The sequence below is a fragment of the Sceloporus occidentalis genome, unplaced genomic scaffold (assembly GCF_023333645.1).
Source record: "Sceloporus occidentalis isolate IW3139 unplaced genomic scaffold, rSceOcc1.0.p SCAF_7, whole genome shotgun sequence".
NCBI lineage: Eukaryota > Metazoa > Chordata > Lepidosauria > Squamata > Phrynosomatidae > Sceloporus > Sceloporus occidentalis.
In genome coordinates, this window is record NW_028316987.1 from 96,749,533 (window position 1) to 96,769,073 (window position 19,541).

Sequence of the window (19,541 nt, forward strand, 5' to 3'; positions counted from 1 at the left end):
TTTCCTCTTTCTCCATTCTCTCTCTTTCTCTGTCCCTTCCCTGTCTGCGTTTGTTCACACGTAATTCCCTGGAGGCAGGGTTCAAATTCTAACACCAGCTCTCTTGTCTCCCTGTCTGTTCATCCGCCGTGTCATGCGTGTTGCTCCCTTGAGAGAGTTCTAACCAGCCCTTTTCCCTTGTGTTGTTTTCTCCATCTCTGTGACGCTCCAGGTCCAGATAGTCTCCAAAAAAGCCAACTACAGCCACGTCCAATCCAAGTGTGGGTCTAAGGACAATATTAAGCATGTCCCTGGAGGTGGGAATGTAAGTATGAGGGGCTCTGGACAGCTGTCTTTCTACTAACTCACTCCTTTTTCTTGTTCTGGTTTTGACTGGGGTGCGTATATGTGATGCGTGTGTTTCTGTGCCCCCCTCCCCCCGCCCCCAATACATTATTAAAGCATTTCATAAGAGACCTCCAGCCTCCAAATTAGAAGAAGGAGTGGGAGAATTTGACTAGAGTTAGAGCGGTTGGACTTGGGGCACCTTTAAACAATAATGGCCAAAGGGGAAGATTATGGAACATGATGTTGGCCTCAGCAGCACTTTGTGGCAAACAGGGATGCTTTCTCAGGAACAAGGTGTTCCAAAGAGACCTGTAATTTGAGAGACATGAGCATCGTCTTCTAGAAGAATACCTGAGCTAGGGAAAAGAAGGGTTCTGGAACATGTCCTTGTCCTGACAACCTCACCCTGCCTCATTTGGGAGTTGCGGCATTTCTTGTGGTTTTGTGGCTGAGATAGGTTCCTACCTGTTGGGGTGGGTTCACTCTGCAGTGCCCCCCTGAACTATAATGCCTAAATCAGCTACTTGTGCTTTTTGTCAATGGATAAACATTGGTATACCAAGAGAGTCCTCCTTGCCAGCTACCCCATGGTTGAGACCAGAGCTTGGGAAACTTACTTATTGGAGGACTACACTCCTGGAAACAGTCAGAGTAGTCAACAGCTTTAAAAAGAAAAACTAACTCTTCCAAACTCTACTTGCAGAATGCTTCCCTTTCCTTCTTGGCTTTAGGCCTCTTTTGGATAGTCCACCACAATTCTTTTATTGGGATTTCCTTTTCGTAGCCAACATTGAGTTTCAGGTGGCTAAAGTAGCTAGTATTTAGTGATACTTTTATATAGGTTATTTGGTCCAGTGGATTGTGATATATTACAGTCCCATGGATTCTGTCAGGCTTCAGGGTCTAGATTTCTTTTGCTGGCAGTGACGTTCATCCAACCCATTCACCTTGTGCTTGGCTGCATGATGAGGAGCATCCATCTGGTGATGGATGAAAGCCCAAATCTACAATTGGATGGCTACAAATGGGCATTACATTTGGCCTAACAGAACCACAGCTGTCTTTAGCTGCTCCTTGGACAACAGTTCAGCAAGGGCGCAACCTGTGTTTGGAACTTGCCACTTCAGCCCATGGCTGCATGTGACTTAGTGTTCCTCCTCTATTAAAAATTCAATCCCCATAGAATAAGAGTATATCTAGGAAAAAAGGCTTCCACCCATACTTCTCTCCTTAGTAAGGGACCTTTTTTTTAGAAATATGAAGCAATATCTATTAATGTGAACTCTGTTCCCCGCTGCAGCCTGCCTTGGTGTAGCTGAGACCCAGGCTGAATCTCTTCTCAGTGACATCCAGCCATCTGTAGCAGACCATTTTCCTTAGTGATTTCATGAAATTAATTAGTAATAACGGCAATAACGGCTGGATGCCAGTGCAATTGGAGACAAGTTTAGCTGCTTTCCATCCCCTCCGGAAGACCTTTTCCCCAGCAAAAGAGAATGTGGTTTTAAGTCATATTGAATCAGATTTGCTTCAGTCTGAAATCAGACTAAGTAGTGGAAGTGATCTTGTGGGAGTGAAGCTGGAGGCATCCTGGTGAACGTGGTGGAAGAAAGTTAACACCATGGGAAGCAGATGAATGCTAGGCCACTGTGCAGTGTGCTGCTGAATTGTGCGCTTAGCACCTCATTGCTACAAGTATGCGCTTCTCACAGTGGAATACCAGCTAAAATCTCCATTCTAGATATGATGACAATGACAAAGAGAGGGTACCAGAGTGGGGGGTGGGTGTCTCAGAGAAATCACTGTAGTGGAGTGTGTGCATGTACCTCCCACCCCCATCCCATACATTTCCAAAAAAACTCAGAATGCTCCTTATAAGGGTTAAGACAGGATGAAGCCTTTGACTCCTAGTTGCTTTCTAAGAGTGGCTTGTTCTTGAAGAGGCCATTCCCCTGTAGCTGTGTTCTTGGCAGCCCCACATACACACATGCCGAGATCCCCCATAACTTTGAATATTCTGTGTGACGCTTCTCGGAGGAGACCACAGAGCGGAGGCCAAAAGCTGTGTGGTTTATTCATTGGTGCAGTGACTCAACCAATGTTTTAACCACAAACTTTAAAGGCACGTTTGTCTGTTTGGCAAGATTGCTTTTTCTTATTATAAGGCAAGGGAACAAAGGTAGAGAGAATTTGTTACTCTACTCTTTGCACGTAGGCAAACTCAGTGGCAAGTACTTAACCGTCCCAGCTTCATACTGCAAGCAGACAAACCAGGCAAGGGGAATCCAGAAGCAGAGCCAGAAGGCAAAACAATTATCAAACCAGATGTCTTACCAGCAACAGGGAAAGCAGAGGTCAGGGGACAGGATCCAGAGGAAGAATCCAGCAGCAGTCTGATCTCTTCAGTGGGGACATAGTGAGTCCAGGCCACATCTGCCCCTTGGGGAAATGAGTGTTGCTCTACCTGGCAATCACAAAGGAAGCATGTGGCCTCACTTGACAGCTGTAGCCATGGCTCTTGTGGCTGCCATGGGGGTACATGATTTTGGATTTCACACAGAGCCACTCAGCCCTTGGCTCTATCAGTGTTAGCAAGGCAGTTCCTGTGCCGAAACACCACCTGGCTGTCTGGGAGAGGAATCATATTCCAGCTAGTTTCAAGCTGCTTCCAAAACAAAAGCTTCCCTAATGTGATTGTTTGGGGACTTTTCATATGGGGCCAGCTGCAGGCAATGTGCTCCCTGCATGATTTAGGCCCCCTTTACTATAAAGTTGTGGGTTGCACCTTAGATCACGGGGTGTGTGTGCGGGGGCTGAGATATGAAGAGAAATCTTTTAACCCCTTTGAGACTAAATGAGCAAAAGAAGTTGTAGCATAAGCTTTCATAGACTTGGTCCACTTCCTCAGATGTACAAGGAGCTGAGGAGCAGCATTTTTCCCCCTGAAAAAATAAAGGAATGTTAGCTCAGATTCCCTCTGGCAATTTTCTCTCCTTCCATGAGCTACTCAGCCTCTCCTTTGGAGTTAAAAGCCAGAATCCTTTTCATGCCCTACACTGGTGCAACTGATGGCAAGGTGACAAGGGCAGCAGTGGCCATGATGAATGGAGGGCCTGGAGAAGAAGGCTGCTCAGAGCTGGCAGCTTTAGTCCGCCTTTTCCGGTTGCTGCTGCACAGCCCTGGGACACTTGTAGTTGATTCTCTTTCTGTCTTGGAAGAAGGAGTGGGATTGGAGGGAGGGAGGGAGGGATCCATGGGTTGGGCACATTCGCCAGTAGCCAGTGCCTTTCTAAGCAAAACTACATCTCACTCTGGTACCTGCTTGTTATCATTTGCTTGCTTTTGGGAGCTGTAAACCTTGAGCTTCCATACAACCTTGTGTGGGTGTGTATGTGCCTTCAAGTTGCCTATTAACTTATGGGGACCTCATGAATTTCATAGGGTTTTCTTAGGCAAAGATTATTCAGAGATGGTTTTGCCATCGCCTTGCTCTGAAATACAGCCTACAGCACCTGGCATTTGTTGGCAGCCTCTCATCCAAGTACTAGCCAGGGCAGGCCCTGCTTAACTTCCAAAACAAGACATGATCTGGTGCCTTTGGAGGATGTAGGTGGGTTGAGGATCTTCTCCAGGATTGGGCAATTATAACGGAAACCTTTGGGTTCTTTGCGGGTGGGGTCAGAGTGGCTCTAATATATAAAATGCTTCTTTTCTTCTACCTGCTTCTTTCTACACTTGTAGATAGAATCACTTCTCTTGTTTCTCTGTAGACTCTCTTCCTTTCACCCTCTCAGCAACTGCAGCAAGACTCATTGCAAAACCAACCACTCGCAGAGATAAATTCTTGGTGATGCTCCAGCATTATGTGCTAAAACTGTCCCTTTGCTTTCCAACTTTGCTGTCCTGTTCTCTCCACTGCCATCTGGCGCTTCAGAGAACTGGGATGGTGCCCTCTCTGGTCTCTCTCTCTCTCTCTCTCTCTCTCTCTCTCTCTCTCTCTCTTTTTCTCTTTCTTCTCTCTCTCTCTCTCTCTCTCTCTCTCTCTCTCTCTCTCTCTCTGTCTCTTGGAACGGTCTCCGGCCTTCCCCTTCCCAGACTGTCACTTCTTTCCTTTCATCTCCTTGGTCCTCCGTTCCGAGCTCTCCAGCCATGTACTCCCGAGAGTAAAGTGCTTATCATTTTCAGGTTCCAAATGCCCCCAAGCCAGCCACGGGCAGCCACTCCCAGCCGTCCACCGCCCCCAAGCCCAGCCAGGGCAGTACCAATGTGAGTAAAAACCACCACAGCGGCCAGCCTGGCCTTTGAGTTTTCACCTTATTTGTTTTTTAAAGATTTCATGTTATCTTCTAGGGTGACAGTAGTTTGCTCCCAGGGTGGCCCTGGCCCTGTTTGGAGCGTGCCCATTGCAGTAGGCCCTCCTGAATCATTCCGCTTTCTGCGGAGGACATTTATTCTGGTAGTCCTGTAGCTTTCAAGATGTCTATCACCAGAGCACCTTTGTCTGCTATGTGGCAGGAGCTTAGCTACTTGTAGAATCCCTCTACACTACTCCACATACATCTCTGTTTGCTGTTTTGAAGGCAAGAGAAGGTCGGCTTCTGCTCAGCAGTGGATTAGTATCTGAAATGGCCACCTTTGCTGCCCCAGAATACTGTTCTGACTCAATGCCCAGAAGATCTAGGGGGAAGCAGGGACTGTTGACACACAAAGTAGGTTGTAAGCCTTAAATCCCTTCAACCACTTCTGAGAGCAGGTTGCACTCACCGAGGAGGTAAAGGGAGGCCTTTCCCTGCCAGTGGTTGTAGTGAGCCTGACCTCTTTTTGCTGGTTTTACTGTATTCCATAATTACAAGCCCCAGTGCACTGATTTAACAAGATTGCTTTGCTACGAATAGAAAATACAGCTTGGAAATGTTACACAAAGAAGCCATATGATATTTGTTTAGCCTTAATTTGGTTTTTTAAATGAGTAAGAGTCGCTGTTAAGTAGGTGGCAACATAGCCCCATCTTCAGGCATTAATCCCAGATTTTAAAAACCAAACTAAACCTTCAAAGCACCTTACAAGTGACATTTTTGCAGCAACAAGTAACTATTACTCATTATGGAGAAGTTTGTAATTCTTACATCATTCTTCTCAGAATGTTCCAGCAAGAACACCATTGGCTCTTGTTACTCAAAACAAGAAATTGCTACAAGTAATGCCATTAATGATTTACTCCCAGGCTCCTAGAAAGTGTTAATCAGGGCCAGAATTGCCTAACCCTAACCACGGTTCTTTCAAGAGGCCAGTGCCTATTCTGCTAGTCATCATGGGATCTGGGTTAAACTTGAACAGATGGGGAATGCTGGGGGAAGGCTGGTTCCCAAATGGTTCTGGGACAAGCCTCCGACATGCAGCTTCCCCCCATCCCATCTACCCCACTGCCCTTCATTTCCACCTAACCCCAAAGGGTCACCTTCCACCTCATCCCTTCTTTCCCTTCTGTCCACCCTGGTCCTTGCCTCCTCCCTGCCCTTCGCCCCTCTTCTTTGGACTATATTATGCAGAGTTTCTTGACTGTGCGTAATACATTCTGGGCACATATATTCTGGACTCTTAAGCCCAAGATTTCTTTGTATGCTGGCCAGAGGCTTGGGTTCCATCATGCACATGTCCTTGCATCTGCCACCTAGCATTTTCTAGCATTTAAAACTGGCAGCTGTCTCACTGGACTGGAAGTAGAGCCCCTATGGGTTTAGTATACCAATTACCAGTATATGATGCTGATAGTACTATTACTACTACTACTGATACCATTATTATTGATGTATTGTGCACTTACTGGTGCTCCGCATAATGTCTGATGCCACCACTAAGACACTTGCCTGTCTCCTTTGGCTGCGCTCCTGCCTCTGTTTTTATGCAGTATCCTAACTTTTTAATGCGGATGGGACTTTGAGAAGCCCAGACCGATGGCTGCTTGAGCATCCACCCTGCCGCCCTGTTTTTCCCCAGCCCCTGGAATGGCAGCACCTTGGTCAACCAACAACCTGGAGGGAAGAGGGTGCTGGAATGGTGGAGGCACGAACAACCTGGCATTTTAAAACTTCTACAGTTGTACAGAGTTTCTGGTGCAGTGTTGGCATTACTTGATCCTGAATTTCCCCCCTCCTTCCTTTTGTTCTGTAGGTACAGATCCTAAGCAAGAAAATTGATCTTTCTAAAGTGTCCTCAAAGTGTGGCTCAAAGGCAAATATCAAGCATAAGCCAGGTAAGTCATGGAGAGAGTAAGTAACTATGGAGGTCTGAGGGATTGGGGTTCACAGAGAGCTCAGGTGAGTTGCTACTCCTTCCCATGGAGCAACCTGTCCCTTCTGGCTTTACTGGAGGCTGTTGAGACCTTGCTCATGAAAGAAAGGGTAGGCAGTTGTCAGAGCTAGGCAGCCATATTCATTCAAGGAACCTTGGAGGGCCATCCTCACCACACACCCCAGTTTCTTTTTTTAATCACAACACACCATAGTTGAACATTTTCAATCCCCCTCCTCCCTTTTTTAAAACCATTTCTGGGCTCTTTTAGGCCTGGGAGAGGCTTGTGATCGCTTCTTGTTGTGTAAATGACCTTTCCTGGACCTAAAACAGCCCAGATCTTCTAAAACATGGCAAAATTGCCATGCTCACCCCCCCAAATCTTATGCATGTAGCCCCGGCTTTCTCCACCCTGGTTTGAAACTTAGGGCTCTTTTGTCAGGCAGTCTGTTCCTGCTAATATTTTTATCCATGGATTCCAACATCCATGTCATGAAAATACTAAAAATATAGTATATATTAATTCCAAAAAGCAAACCTTGATTTTGCCATTTTATATAAGGGACACCATTTTACTGTGCCATTGTATCTAATGGTACCTGAGCATCATGGGTTTTGGTAACCATGGAGGGTCCTGGAGCCAAATCTCAGCAGATAGCAAGGGCCCACTGTAGTTGGCAGCCCACAAGTAGAATGTGAACACAGTAGCATCCTCCACTCTTGATCCCAGTAACTGGTGTTCAGGGGCATACTCACTCTCATCCCAAAGCCTATAACCATTTATAACCATCTGGAGTCTTAGCCATTGATACCTGTGTTCTCCATGATGTGCAGCCACCGGTACAATATGCATTTGAATCATGTACAGTGTGATGAAATCCACCTTGTTGTTGCTTTTGTATGTCTTCAAGTCATTTCCAACTTACAGCAACCCTAAAGTGACCCTATCATGGGCTCTTCTTGGCAAGATTTGTGATTCAGAGAAGATTTGCTACTGCTTTCCTCTGAGGCTGAGAGAGTGAGACTAGCCCAAGGTCACCCAGTAGATTTCCATGGCTGAACAGGAATTCAACCCTGGTGTCCACAGTTACTGTCTAGTGCTCACACCACTATGCAACACTAGCTTTCTTCTTTTTATCTGTCTCAAATTCCCCACCAACACAGAGTCCTCTCCCTTGGAAGAATAATTTTCCTTCTTTGCTCCAGGGGGTGGAGATGTAAAGATTGAAAACCAGAAGTTGAACTTTAAGGAGAAGGCCCAGGCAAAGGTGGGCTCCCTGGACAACGTGGGCCACGTCCCAGCCGGGGGCACAGTGAAGGTATGTGTCAGGCAGCGCCCAGGCATGGATCTCCTCCCTGATCCCCCTGACCTTACTGTGTGTGGCCACTTGTCAGTCCTGTCATCACCCATTGGCACCTCCACATTCATTTCCACGGCGCCACGTGAAGGAGGATTCTGAACGGGGTCTCAGGGACTCTCCAGGCTGGGAAGAAGGAAGGGGAGTGGTGCAGCCTTCTCAACCCAATTTAAGGGCTGTATAAATACAGCCCTTGGGGAATTAGAGTCCCCTGGAGACGGAAGACAGCAGCAGTTTGGAGACCTATTCCTGTTCCATCAGTGGAACCATTTGTCTGTTTCTTTGGAGCATCAGTTGCATCTCAGCCCACCAGGGTCCCCAAGATGAGGTATAACAGAGAAAAACATTTGAAATGTTAAACGTGTGAAAACACACAAAAAAACAAGTTTGAGAGACTGGGATAATATCTTGAGAACTGCCTGCAGTGTATTCCTCTCCTTGCCCATCTTCCCCAACCAATCCCAGCATTGCACACCTGGCATCATGAGCAGCCATAAGGGGCAGGGACTAGAGCTGAGGCAGCTGAGATGGAGGAAGAACGCCCCTCTTTGTCCCTCCTTATCCTGCTGTGCAAGAGACAGTGGCTTTTGGGGCTGGTAGAAAGAAATGGCTGAGGGGCCCTGTGGTGGGAGAACACAGGGAACAAAGCCACAGGCATGTTCCTGGGCAGGTGTGCATTAGATTCATAGAGTTGGAAGATACCACAAGGGTCATCCAGTCCGACCCTCTGCCCTGCAGGAAGGCATGTAGTTGAAGAATGTGGATCTTGAATAAGGTGGGAACACAAAGGGAAGGAGGAAAGTAGTCTCAACTCCAGCTCCCACAGCATAGATCCTGGTGCTGCCTAAAAGCTGGGCCCCTGGCAGGCTCCCGCATAATGTGTGACTGGAGAGGAGAGCTCTTTGCTGTGTGTTGTGGAGGATGCTGGATATGGATGGTGTCATTTGCAAAGGGATCTTGGCACACACAGTGCACCCCTTCTTTAACATTCTTCAATACACTTGTGTTTCCCCATGTGGTCATGCAGGGAGCACTTGTGCAGTTTAGTCAGGCAGCCTTGGGCAGGCAGTGTGGGATGTGAGAAAAAGGCTGGGGAGGATCAAGACGCAGGAGAAGATGGGCTTGACTGCCTTGGAGGTGGTTTGGTCTGGGCACAAGGTAGGCTGGGTGAGGAGAGGAGGGTTGAAAACAAAGGCCAGGGTCTTGACAGGAGACAGGCTTGAGCAAAGGCATCCTCCATTCATTGGAGTGAGGAAGTGGCAGCACCAGCAGTGATGCAGAAGGCTAGCAAGGAAGGGCTTGGTGTGGGGAGGCGGCTTTGGGGTGCAGATAAACCAGCTTATCTCAGGAAACAGCCTCCTCCCTGTCACTGTGTCCGTGTGTCTGGATGGCTCTGAGGGCATGCGCTTAGGAGTCGCCAAGTCTCTTTGCTAGCCTGTCTCCATCCCATTCCATCCCATTCCCATCCTTGTATTGACGCCTCATTGTCCTCCCCCACCCCATTGTTTCATTATAGACTGAGGGGGGTGAGGAGGCAGCCCCACAGAACGGAGCTGTGACCGCCCCCCCGCCTGGCAGCGGGGCCATGCAGGAGAATGGCGTAGGGCCAGCCGCGCCCGTTCAGGGCAGTGGTGACCAAAGGGAAATTCAGTGCTTCGACACTCACATACAAGAAACAAGTAAGTGCTGGCACCTTTGCTCTCCCACCGGGCACCTTTGCTCTCCCACCAGGGAGTGTGTGTGGTTTTAGGGGGAGGGAAGGGAGCCCAAGACTGTCTCCACTCTGCTAGCTTATGCAAAGGAATGTTCCCAATGACAGAGGCAGTTGGGGGAAGCATGGGCAGGGGGCACACTGGTGTCTCTCTAGAGGGTCACCTTAAGGTGGGAGGGGGGCAGTGTCCGTGTTAGGAACTTGTTAGATGAGCTGCTAGAGAGTCACATTTCTCCTCTCCCTCTTTTTTTTATTTGATAATTCTAGATGTTTCTTTGTTTGTTTTGGTTATGTCCTGCTAATTTTGTTAATGAAGCCAATTGCCTTTTATTTTCCAGGCATCTAACGATGACATTCTGGTATCGCCTTCCGTCCCTTTGTTCTCTCCCCTTGCCCCCTGCTCCCCATCTTCCCCTTCCCCCCCTGTGTGTCGCTGCAGATTGAGTCCCACAAGCTGAAGTTCCGTGAGAAGGCCAAGGCCCGCACGGACCACGGAGTGGACAGCACCGTAGTCTCCAACAACAACCCCCCCGTCTTTTCCGGTGGCACCTCCCCTCGGCGTAGCACCTCTGTCAGCGAGAGCCTGGGTTCTGTCGCCTCCTCGTCTTTGCCACCTCCGCCGCCGCCACTGCTACTGCCACCGTGGCAGGCTCCCCTCTCGGAAGATGAGACCTCCACCACTCTGTCTCAGCAAGGCTTGTGACTGTCCCTTTGCTCCCCACTCATCTCCTGCCCTACACGCAAAGCTTGTCTCCCGTAGACTGGAGCCCAGCTTTGGCCCCTAAAAAGGGGGCCGAGTGACCTTCCTCCTGCCCCCCCCCCAGCCCTCCCTCGGTCTTCACAGCCTGCAGCTGGAGCTCTGAGACGGTGCTGATGGAGAGCAGACCAGCTGACATGGGCATCTCCTCTCTGGTTGGGCACACAAATGGCCTCCACAGCCCACATTTCTCCTCGCTTTTTCTTTATATTGGTGGGCAGCGTGAGATTGAAGTATGAAATTTGAATGTTCCAGCCCACCCACCACCCACCCCTGGCCACAGAGAAGGTTTTTTCTTGTCTAGCTGTATGAGGAGGTCTGTTTTGCTGTGCCCATGGTGGAGCCTGGTGGCAGTAGCGGGGGGTCAGCTTTGGCATCTTCTTCCCTGCTCACCCCCTCAATCCTGTTGAATTTCTGCTGCAGCATTTCCTGCTGCCTCCTCTTTAATGCTGGTCTGTATTATTCTGACACATAACTTCATGCTCTTTTGGAACTCTTTTAACTCCTTTAACCTCCTCTCCATTTTTATTTCCCTTCTCCTTTCATCGTGATTTTAAAAAACAATGTATTGCTGATTGCTGTCGCTACATCGCAGGCTCACGCTTCCCTCCCACGCCCCTTGCTGCCCCCCGTTTCCCCCCTTTGCCATAGGAGAATTAAAAGAACCATTAACCACTGCTGCTGGCATCTTATCAACATATCCAGCCATTTTAACTGTGTTCTTTTTAATTTTATTCTTCCTCCTTTTTTGTGTGTGGTGGTTATTTTTGTGCGTGTGTTAAAAAATTTCTTTTGAAATGATGGAGCAAAGGTACATTAAGCCATGTCAATTTTAAGAATATCTACGGTTGTGTATTGGGGAGGGAATGGTTTTTTGGGAAGGGTCACCTCTAGCTGCAGCCAGGCAGAGTCTTTTGGTTGCCAAAGGAGCTCTGAGGTTTGTGGTTTTTGGAAAGAAGGCTCTGTTGCAGGCATCCTATAGGATTTCCCATGGAGCGCTCATTCCTCTTCCCCCCCAAACCCACCCCAGGCTCTTGTCATTTGCTCCTGTAGAGTCAGCTGTGGGGTGGCTGAGGAGGCATGGAGGCATTTATTTTAATCCATGTATCTGTGGGTTTGGCTCGAGCATGTGAATTTTGTAAGAGAAGTAGAACTGGGATGTGGTGTTTTAAGAAGTAAGCTTATTCATGGCAGAGAAGCAATCTAGTTTGTGGGAGCGGGGAGCATAAGGTTGCAACTTAGCAGCTGCGTCCCCCAAACCCAGAGAGACCAGGAGGGTCATTGGAAAGTGTGTGAAGGTGTGAAGAGGCAGCGTCTGGATGGAGTTGGTTAGCTGGCCTAAATGTCTCAAGGAGGGGGAGTGCTTTTCCTTGGAGGGTGAAACACACAGACACCCCTTGCCCTTCGCTTCTTTTCCTTCTTAAGGGAGGGGGCTGGGAGAGTTTGAGCTCCTTTGTTTCACATTGCAAAAATAAAGATTAAAAAAATGACACTAAGATGGAAATGTAAATAAAACTTTTAAAATCATGCATTGTGAGAGTTGTGAGGAATTCTCATTTAAAACCTGGGAACCCAAACTGCAGGGCGCAGAGGGCAGGGCAGAGCGAGAGCCCCGCAGCCGAGCAAAATCCAGGGGTCTCCATTCACACACAAAGACATATTGCACTTGTGGTTGGTTTTTTTATTTTATTTTATTTTATATATTATAAATATATATATTAAAGGTTGCATGATTTCTAATAAAATGGCTTTTTAAACTGTAAGAAGTTTTTTTGCATCAAAATGGTCTTCTGAATCTCATGAGCACATCTTCGCCACCTTTGCCACCTTAGAACAGTATAAAGCTGTAAGGAGACCATTGCGGATTTGGCACCTGCAAAGGGAAAGCGATATATAGATAGATATCTATATGTTCCCCTCGCCCGCTTTCCCTGCATCTCCATTTGAGCCTGCTCCCACATCTTGGTGTTGTGAACACTGACCATCAGCCTGGCTTGAGAGCTACAGAGGCTGCCCAATCTCCCTCTGTCTCTTCCCTTGACTCTTCCGTCCTCCGAACCTCAGTTCCATCTTGTTCCACCATGTGCCATGCAGCTTTTGGTGTCTCCAGCAACCATCATGTCCTGTTTCTCCTCTTCCTCCTGTCATGACACTTTTTCTTATTCTCAGGAGGCCATTTGGTGGCATGTCCCAACTTGTGATGGATGGATTTGGGGACAGAGGGTGCACCATCGTGGGTTAAGACAAATGTTTGGCCAGCAAGGCATTCTTCTGCGTGATCCTTGCAGGGATGCACCGAAGTTACGCACCAGCACTTACGCTTTTGCGTGCAGATTCCAGGGAATCTCCCTATTGGCTTATGGCTGTTGTTAGATGGCACCGGGGTCAGTGTCCTCCTGTGCTTGTGGCCTGGAGAGAAACCTGTGAGCAACAACACTGCCATCTTCAGCTTGGAAAGGTCCATGTTAGCCAGCACTGATGAAGCCCAGCCTCCTACGAAGGGAAACTCCGTCTCCTAAGGCCAGACCTCCCATCTGCACCCCTCCTCTTGCATGGTCCCACCTCTTTGATGTCTTATCATTGCCCCGTGACAGGATCCTTCCTAGACTCTTGCCAAATTTTAAAACACCAGCTTAGATCTTCTGCTCCGCTGACTTCACCCGCTGAGACCAAGGATGGGGTGGGGGAGAAATCTTTGTTCAGGTGTCCCCTTTTAAATGGGGTGCGGGGGGGAGGGGAGACATGTCCCTCCCTGAAAGCAATAATGCAAGAAGGCCAAAGGCCTCTTGAAAATTTAGGGCATGAACAAAACCTGGATTCCAGCTGAGTCAAAAGAGGTTGGAGACCCTTGGCTTCTTTTACCAGGAAGGTGAATTGGAAGCAGGGAGAGCTTGGAGCTCAGATAATTGGCACAAAGCCCCACTCTCTGGGCATACTTCTGATGCCCTTGTTTCCCTCTGTCCCTAAGTTGGGAAAGAGAACCTGGAGAGAATTGGACTCTCCTTTGCTGAAAGTTTCTGTTCTCGCCATTGCGGGCTGCAGACTGATGGCTTTGTTAGAGTCTCTCAGTGGAAAGTCAAATAATGTTTGCACTTTATCTTCTGTGATAGCAAACCAACAAAAAGGTTGAAGCGTCTTGGGGAAAGAGTTGTTGATTCCTTCTCCTTTGCTCCTCAACCAAATTATCGTGGGGCTGTTTTCTGCTGCTCCCGCTGACGAGCCATCCATTTCTGGAAATGGCGCTGGTGTTTTTCCTTCTCTTTGCACCCAGTTTGGACTGGAGGATCTGCTGTGCGTGCGCACTCCCTTCTGTGCCATGCACTCACCGATGCGTGTCGTGCCTGTGTTTTAGCTGTAGAGCTCCTGAGTAACTTGTTGGTGAAAGGGGGTTTGTAGCCCCCCACCTTCATGGTTTCTGATGAGGATTTTTTAACAGTGCAATTTTAGATTTCAAAGTGACTTGTAAGTACTGCAATTCTGGGAAAGGGTTCAGAGCCCAGGGCTTGCCTCCTCCTCCTCCTTTGTGAGGAAGGATGACGGCAGAGGTGGCAAAGAGGGCTTGTGTGTCTGTGTTTTGCTGCTATTTTTTTAGGTACAGTAGAACATCCCACGCCCCACGCCCCAAAAATAGCCACAAAGGGTCCCAAGGCAGTGTTTGAAAACCTGGTTTGGACCTTAACTCTAGACCTGTAGAGCTTAATGCCATAGAGGCTTGTAAATATGATAATTTTGGGTGGCAAGTTTGGGATCGGGAGACAGGTCTTAATTCTGTGGCCATGGTCTACTGCAAAGTTCTCCAGCAAGTATCTCTATGACCATATGCAGTTGTGCGGGAGCATAGAAACTGACTAAAACATTTGCCCATTCGTTTAAGGAAAGGTCCTGGTAGGATTCTGCTCCTTCCCATAAATAATTATGTACATATTGTACATAGAGAGATGGATTTTCCCCCCAAGAAGGGTCCCCTGGAATACCATTCTTGAGGAGAATCACAAACAGCAATTCAGCGTGGCCTAACAAGCCTTCCTTGTGGGTCTTGTGTTGTCCAACTTACAGGTTAGCTGTGCTGTGCACAAGATGGAGAACTGATGTGTTCCACTATGGCAAATATAGGCATAACTGGGCCTGGCAGAGGCAGCCATAGTGTTTCCATCACAAGTGAAGGGATCTGGAGATGACTTGCTTTACGTAAAGTGTAGACTGGTGTTCTGTCTGTGGATCAGTGTTCTCTAGAACATGGATAGGAGAAAAGGTCTTTGGTGCTGGGCATTGAAATCAGGCAACCCAGCTTCAATGGTGGTGGTGTTCATGGACCATGGAAAGATTGATGGTGGTAGGTCTGAGAATGGAGGAGGATTGGGGTGAGACTCCAGCAGAGAGAGGGGTGATGGTTGCCTTGTAGGATCCTTTTAGCTATGACTTAGTCTGCTCACTGGAAACCCCCCAGGGATTCCTCAGCAACAAAGTGATAGCAGGATGCTGGCTTTCCAAAAACAAAACAAAACCCACATTTCCCAGCATGCCCCAGATCATGGCCCTTGTGGTCTCTTCCAGCTCTATGATTCTATGTTGATCATGTTCCAGATCCTCCAAGGCAGCCGTTTTGCTTGGGCAGCAAGTTGAGTTCCCCTCCATTCCCAGGAGCCCAGAGGACATTGGAAATGGTTAGCTGTGGGGAGAAACATCTGTGCACCCGGGGAACGCCTTTTCTGATGTCTTCATCATAAGACCTCGTAAGTTTGAGATTTGCTGAGTGAGGAAAGGCCCGATGGTACGGTCGTATGCAAGGGATGGTTGTCTTTTAGATGGCACTTCAGGGGTCAGCTATCTTGTGTGGCATGTTTGCTGGCTGTACTCTTGGGAGCAAACATGGGGATGGAGGCCAAGGGGCTTGGATGCCCAGGCATCACATATCAGTGGTACGCACAATAAGAAGGGCTTATCTCCTGCAGAGAAGCAGATAAAAGGTCCCTTGGGTCAGAAGCTATGTGGACCTCTGGTTGTTATGCTCACACTTGCCAAGGAGCCTGGGCTACCTTCTGGACTCTCCTCCCCAGGATAAAAATCCTTGGTTTTCCTGATGGATGGATGCAAGCAAAAGAGAGATGTATGGCTTTTTTTCTTTAATTGCAGCATACTTTTCACTTGCAGGGTGGGCTCAGCTCTGCAAGTTTTGTTAGGTAGCTTGACCAGCTGTGTCTTACCCCTTCCCCATTTCTCAAACCAGCCTCTTTTTATTTTCATTCTAAAGGCAGCATGGGCACATTCATTTCCACCCTTTGCGTGACCCTGCAAGAAATAAATTAAACCTCCAAGCATTTTTTTGTCCAAGCTGAGAAACCTTTTGAGGTGGACGGATGGACACTGTCAGTGCTGTTGTGGCGCTCGGCCATCTATAACCCTCAGGGGCCACCGCTTCATCCCTTAAACAGAATTCATTTTAAAAAGTCTCACCAAACTGACTTTTTTCTCAACTCTTCTCCAGAAGAAGGGAGAAACTGCTCATCCGCAAAGCATTGTGGCCGCTGCTATCAAATTATCTCCTTCATACTTAAGATTTTGAGTATGGTTTTCTTAGCTTGACTTCAGGTTGTGTCATGGCGTTACTAAGTCCCTCTCAAATAGCACCTTGGATTTGTCTGGATAAAGTGGACAGTTCCCAGATGTTGTCATTTGGGCATGGCAGTGTGCCAGGCAGAAAGGATTGGGGAAGCCATGCCTTCTTTTCTTCCTTTGGGGCTGGCTTGATGGGTTAAACCACCCAAACAACCCTCTTGGTGCGCCAGCAACTTCCAAGAGACCCCAAGGAGGAACTTGGCCAGGCTTGCACTTGAATGTTCCCTTGTTGTGATGTGAAAGGTTTTGAGTGCTGGGCTGTTAGACTGCAATGCTGTGCTGGGACTTTGTGTCCCGAACCGTGCCTCCCATTGCTCTTTTGTCTCCTCACTGGGTAGCATTTCCCCTGTTTTATTTGGGACGGCGGCAGGACCAGGCACGGTAGTTTACATGCTCAGCTGGCATTGGGAAGGGAGAGGCCCCACGATGAGGATGGAAGGAATATTCCAAAATAGTCAAAGAACAGCTAGAAAATATTTCTTGAGTGTCAAGACACTCTGATGAAGAGAATCCTGGGATGAGGAGGATCTTTTCAGTTCAGAACTTACTCTGCACAAAATTCACACCAAAAGCACTTGCAGTTTTGTGCAAAATAAGTCCCCAACTGCAGCATTTCCAGCACAGAAAATAATATACTTCCTTGAAACAGGATAGTCACGCATCCTTGAAGATGATTATTTTATGCAGAGAAAGTGCTGTTTCTTGTGCAAAAAAAAGTGCCAATTTTGCACAGAATAAATCCCAAACTCTGAATAATCTGTTTTGGAGGATTTTTCTTGCAGCAGGAAGAAAAAGACCTGAAATGGCTTGTCATCCCCTCCAAGAACAAAATAGGCAACCCCTACCCAAAGGCTTTTCTTCCTCCTCCTCATGGAGGGTGGACTTCCCAGAGGAAAGCTATCCGTTGGCATATTCCCTACAGGCATTTTGGAGCGTGTGACAGTGTGACCCATTTTGCCTCTTAATAAGAGGTCGGGGAACGGGGACTAAGCAGTACAGTGGTCCCTCAAAAAGCTTCCTTGCACTTATCTGAAGGCTCTTCTCCATGATTGCTATGAAAAGGAGTGTTGTGCAGTAGGTTGAGAGGATGGCTGAACCTTGGGGGATTCAGGGAATGGTAGTCCGACAGCTCTGGAGGAAAGCTGGCTGTGGGCAAGAAACCTGGAGCAGATGGGCCTGATGCTTTCAAGCATTTGCCTGGGTTGTTTCTTCACTGGGTTTGTTAAACTGGTGTTCATGTGAGGTGTGTCCCTTGCCTGACGGGTGCCGAAAAGGGCTCTTTTTTCTGTGAAATTGGTGGTTGTGGCTGTAGGGTTTCCCATAGACATCTATGGTACCACGGGGCTCTCTGAAGGGAATGCCACATGGGGCAGCCGCAGCCGTCCAGCAGTGTTGAATTCTGCCGGTGTTTCCCCTGGCTGCATCTACACTGCAGAAACAATCTAGTTTGGCACCATTTTGACTGCCAGGGCTCAGCGCTATGGAATTCTGGGAGTGGCCGTTCACTACACACTACTCCCAGAATTCCATAGCATTGAGACATGGTGGTCAGCAACAGTCGTCCAGAGGGTGTTTTCTTCATCTTCACCCGGATTGTAGAATGACCTGCCAGAGGCTATTTGACAGCTGAATACGCTGCATAGGTTAAATGTCTGTAGTGTAGCCGCTCACTCACAAACCGCAAGGTTGCCAGTTCAATTCCAGCCAGGGGATCTGGGTCAACTCAGCCTTGCATCCTTCTGAAGTCACTAAAATTAGTCCCCATCTTGTTGGGGGCAATTGGCTTAAACACATTGTAAACCGTTTAAGTGCACCAGTAAGTGGTATAGAAATGTACTTGCTATTGCTGAAGACCAGTCTCTCTCACTGAGCCACAGCAGTTAAAGTGGTATCAAACCAGATTATTCCTGCAGTGCGGACACAGCCCCCGTTAGCCCAGTGCCAGTGGTGGTCTTGTTTTAGCAGTGGGGTTGGGAGGGAGGGAGGTTTTATTTTGGGGGGCACGGATGCATGGGAGACAGGCGAGGCGGGCGGGCGAGGGGAGCTGCCCAGGCGGGAGCCGAGGGCCCTGGCGGCGGCGCCATCGTTCAGCAGGGCTGGTCCTTCCCACATTTGCTTCGGCCTTTGTGACCTCCTTCTCCCGCCCTTTGACTTGTAATAGTTTGGCTGTCTCCGTTAGCAGCGTTTCCGGATTTGATGTTGTGATTCTTCTTACCTGTTGTAAAGGGTTCAAATAAAGCTTCTAGATGTTCAACCTTGGTGGCTGCCCTGGCCTGAGTTCCTTGGTGGTTTTGCCTCCTCTTTCTTCTCTTCTCTTCTCCTCTCCTCTCCGCCACTACTTCAAACTTCACCTTCTTTGCCTTCTTGCTTTCTTAGTCCAGGGTGAACCAGGCGGGAAAGACCATAGAAAGTAAAATCATAGAACCACAGGATAGAATCATAGAATCATAGAGTTGGAAGAGACCACAAGGGCCATTCCAAAATGGGTTTGGAATTCCAGGCCAATGGAGAGTTCAGCTGCAGGTTTGGCAAACACTCCCATGAATGGAGCGCATGCCCACCAAGACTAAGGAGGGCCTTGGAGCGGGATGCATCTTTGTAAAACCAGAGAGGCACAGATAGCTTTGGGCACAGCAGGGATGTTTTAAAAACTATTTCCAGAGAGGTGAGTGGGGATGCGTCCAGCTGTTTCTCCATAGCTGGACCCCCAATGGCATCTTCAGAGACCTCTAGGAGCTCCAGTATTATTACGTCTACATACAGGAAAAATGGCTGGACACATCCCTGCCCACCCCTTTGCCCCACTGCCAACGCAAAAATAGCCATGTTAGAAGGGGCACTTTGCTGCAGTCCTTATGAAGTGACTTGAAGGGGGTTGGTTTTGGTGTATTTAGAACAGAATCTTAGTCCTTCAGCGCAGTTCTGCCAGAAGTCGACCATAGAGTTGTGCTGATGGAGAACCTGGAAGGTCCTAGAGAAAACACTTCTCTAGGCATTGCAGGTTCTCCAGTGTTATTCTGTGGTCAACTTCTGGCAGATGTTGACCATAGAGTTGCACCAGAGGACCTGGCGATTCCTACAGAGCCAGTCACTTAGGCCAAAAGAAGAGTGCTTTCTTTATTTACAGTTCATGAGGGTCCTTCACCCCTAACCCCAGCGAATGCAGAGGGGCCGCAGTAATGCAGAAAACACTGTCCTGTGTGTTTTTCTTCTCATTTCAGGAAAAACCAATAGTCCAGCTTTTGCGTGTGGGGTGAGACTTTTGGCCCTCATTGCTGTCAGTTGGAAAGCTAACATCTAGCGTTCCTCTAGCTCCAGAGACTTGGCTTCAGAAAGTCTCGTTTTTCATCCGACACACAGTTCTTGGTTTCGTTATTTTATCGTCTCTGCACTTTGAATGTTCTTTATTTTTAAAATGGTTATTCTCTCTGCACTTTGGCTGAGCTGCATGAGGGGAAGGGGGCTGTGTTGGTGCCTAGTT

The 19,541-nt window shown here is 48.2% G+C and overlaps 1 protein-coding gene across 23 annotated transcripts in view; it reads left to right on the top strand.

Annotated features, from left to right (window-relative positions):
- MAP4 (microtubule associated protein 4) overlaps nucleotides 1-18,318 on the top strand; it is a 251,831-nt gene extending 233,513 nt beyond the window's left edge. For 18 of the 23 annotated variants that reach the window (XM_089533868.1, XM_089533866.1, XM_089533879.1 and 15 more), the window contains 5 exons: nucleotides 212-304; nucleotides 4,513-4,593; nucleotides 6,499-6,580; nucleotides 7,825-7,937; nucleotides 10,127-18,318. In XM_089533868.1, coding sequence (XP_089389994.1) covers nucleotides 212-304; nucleotides 4,513-4,593; nucleotides 6,499-6,580; nucleotides 7,825-7,937; nucleotides 10,127-10,390 — 633 coding nt within the window. In that variant the 3' untranslated portion in view covers nucleotides 10,391-18,318. Of the gene's footprint in view, nucleotides 1-211; nucleotides 305-4,512; nucleotides 4,594-6,498; nucleotides 6,581-7,824; nucleotides 7,938-9,492; nucleotides 9,656-10,126 lie in introns of all 23 variants that reach the window. The other 5 variants (XM_089533874.1, XM_089533880.1, XM_089533876.1 and 2 more) reach the window with 4 other exon arrangements.
- Nucleotides 18,319-19,541: the final 1,223 nt, after the last annotated feature.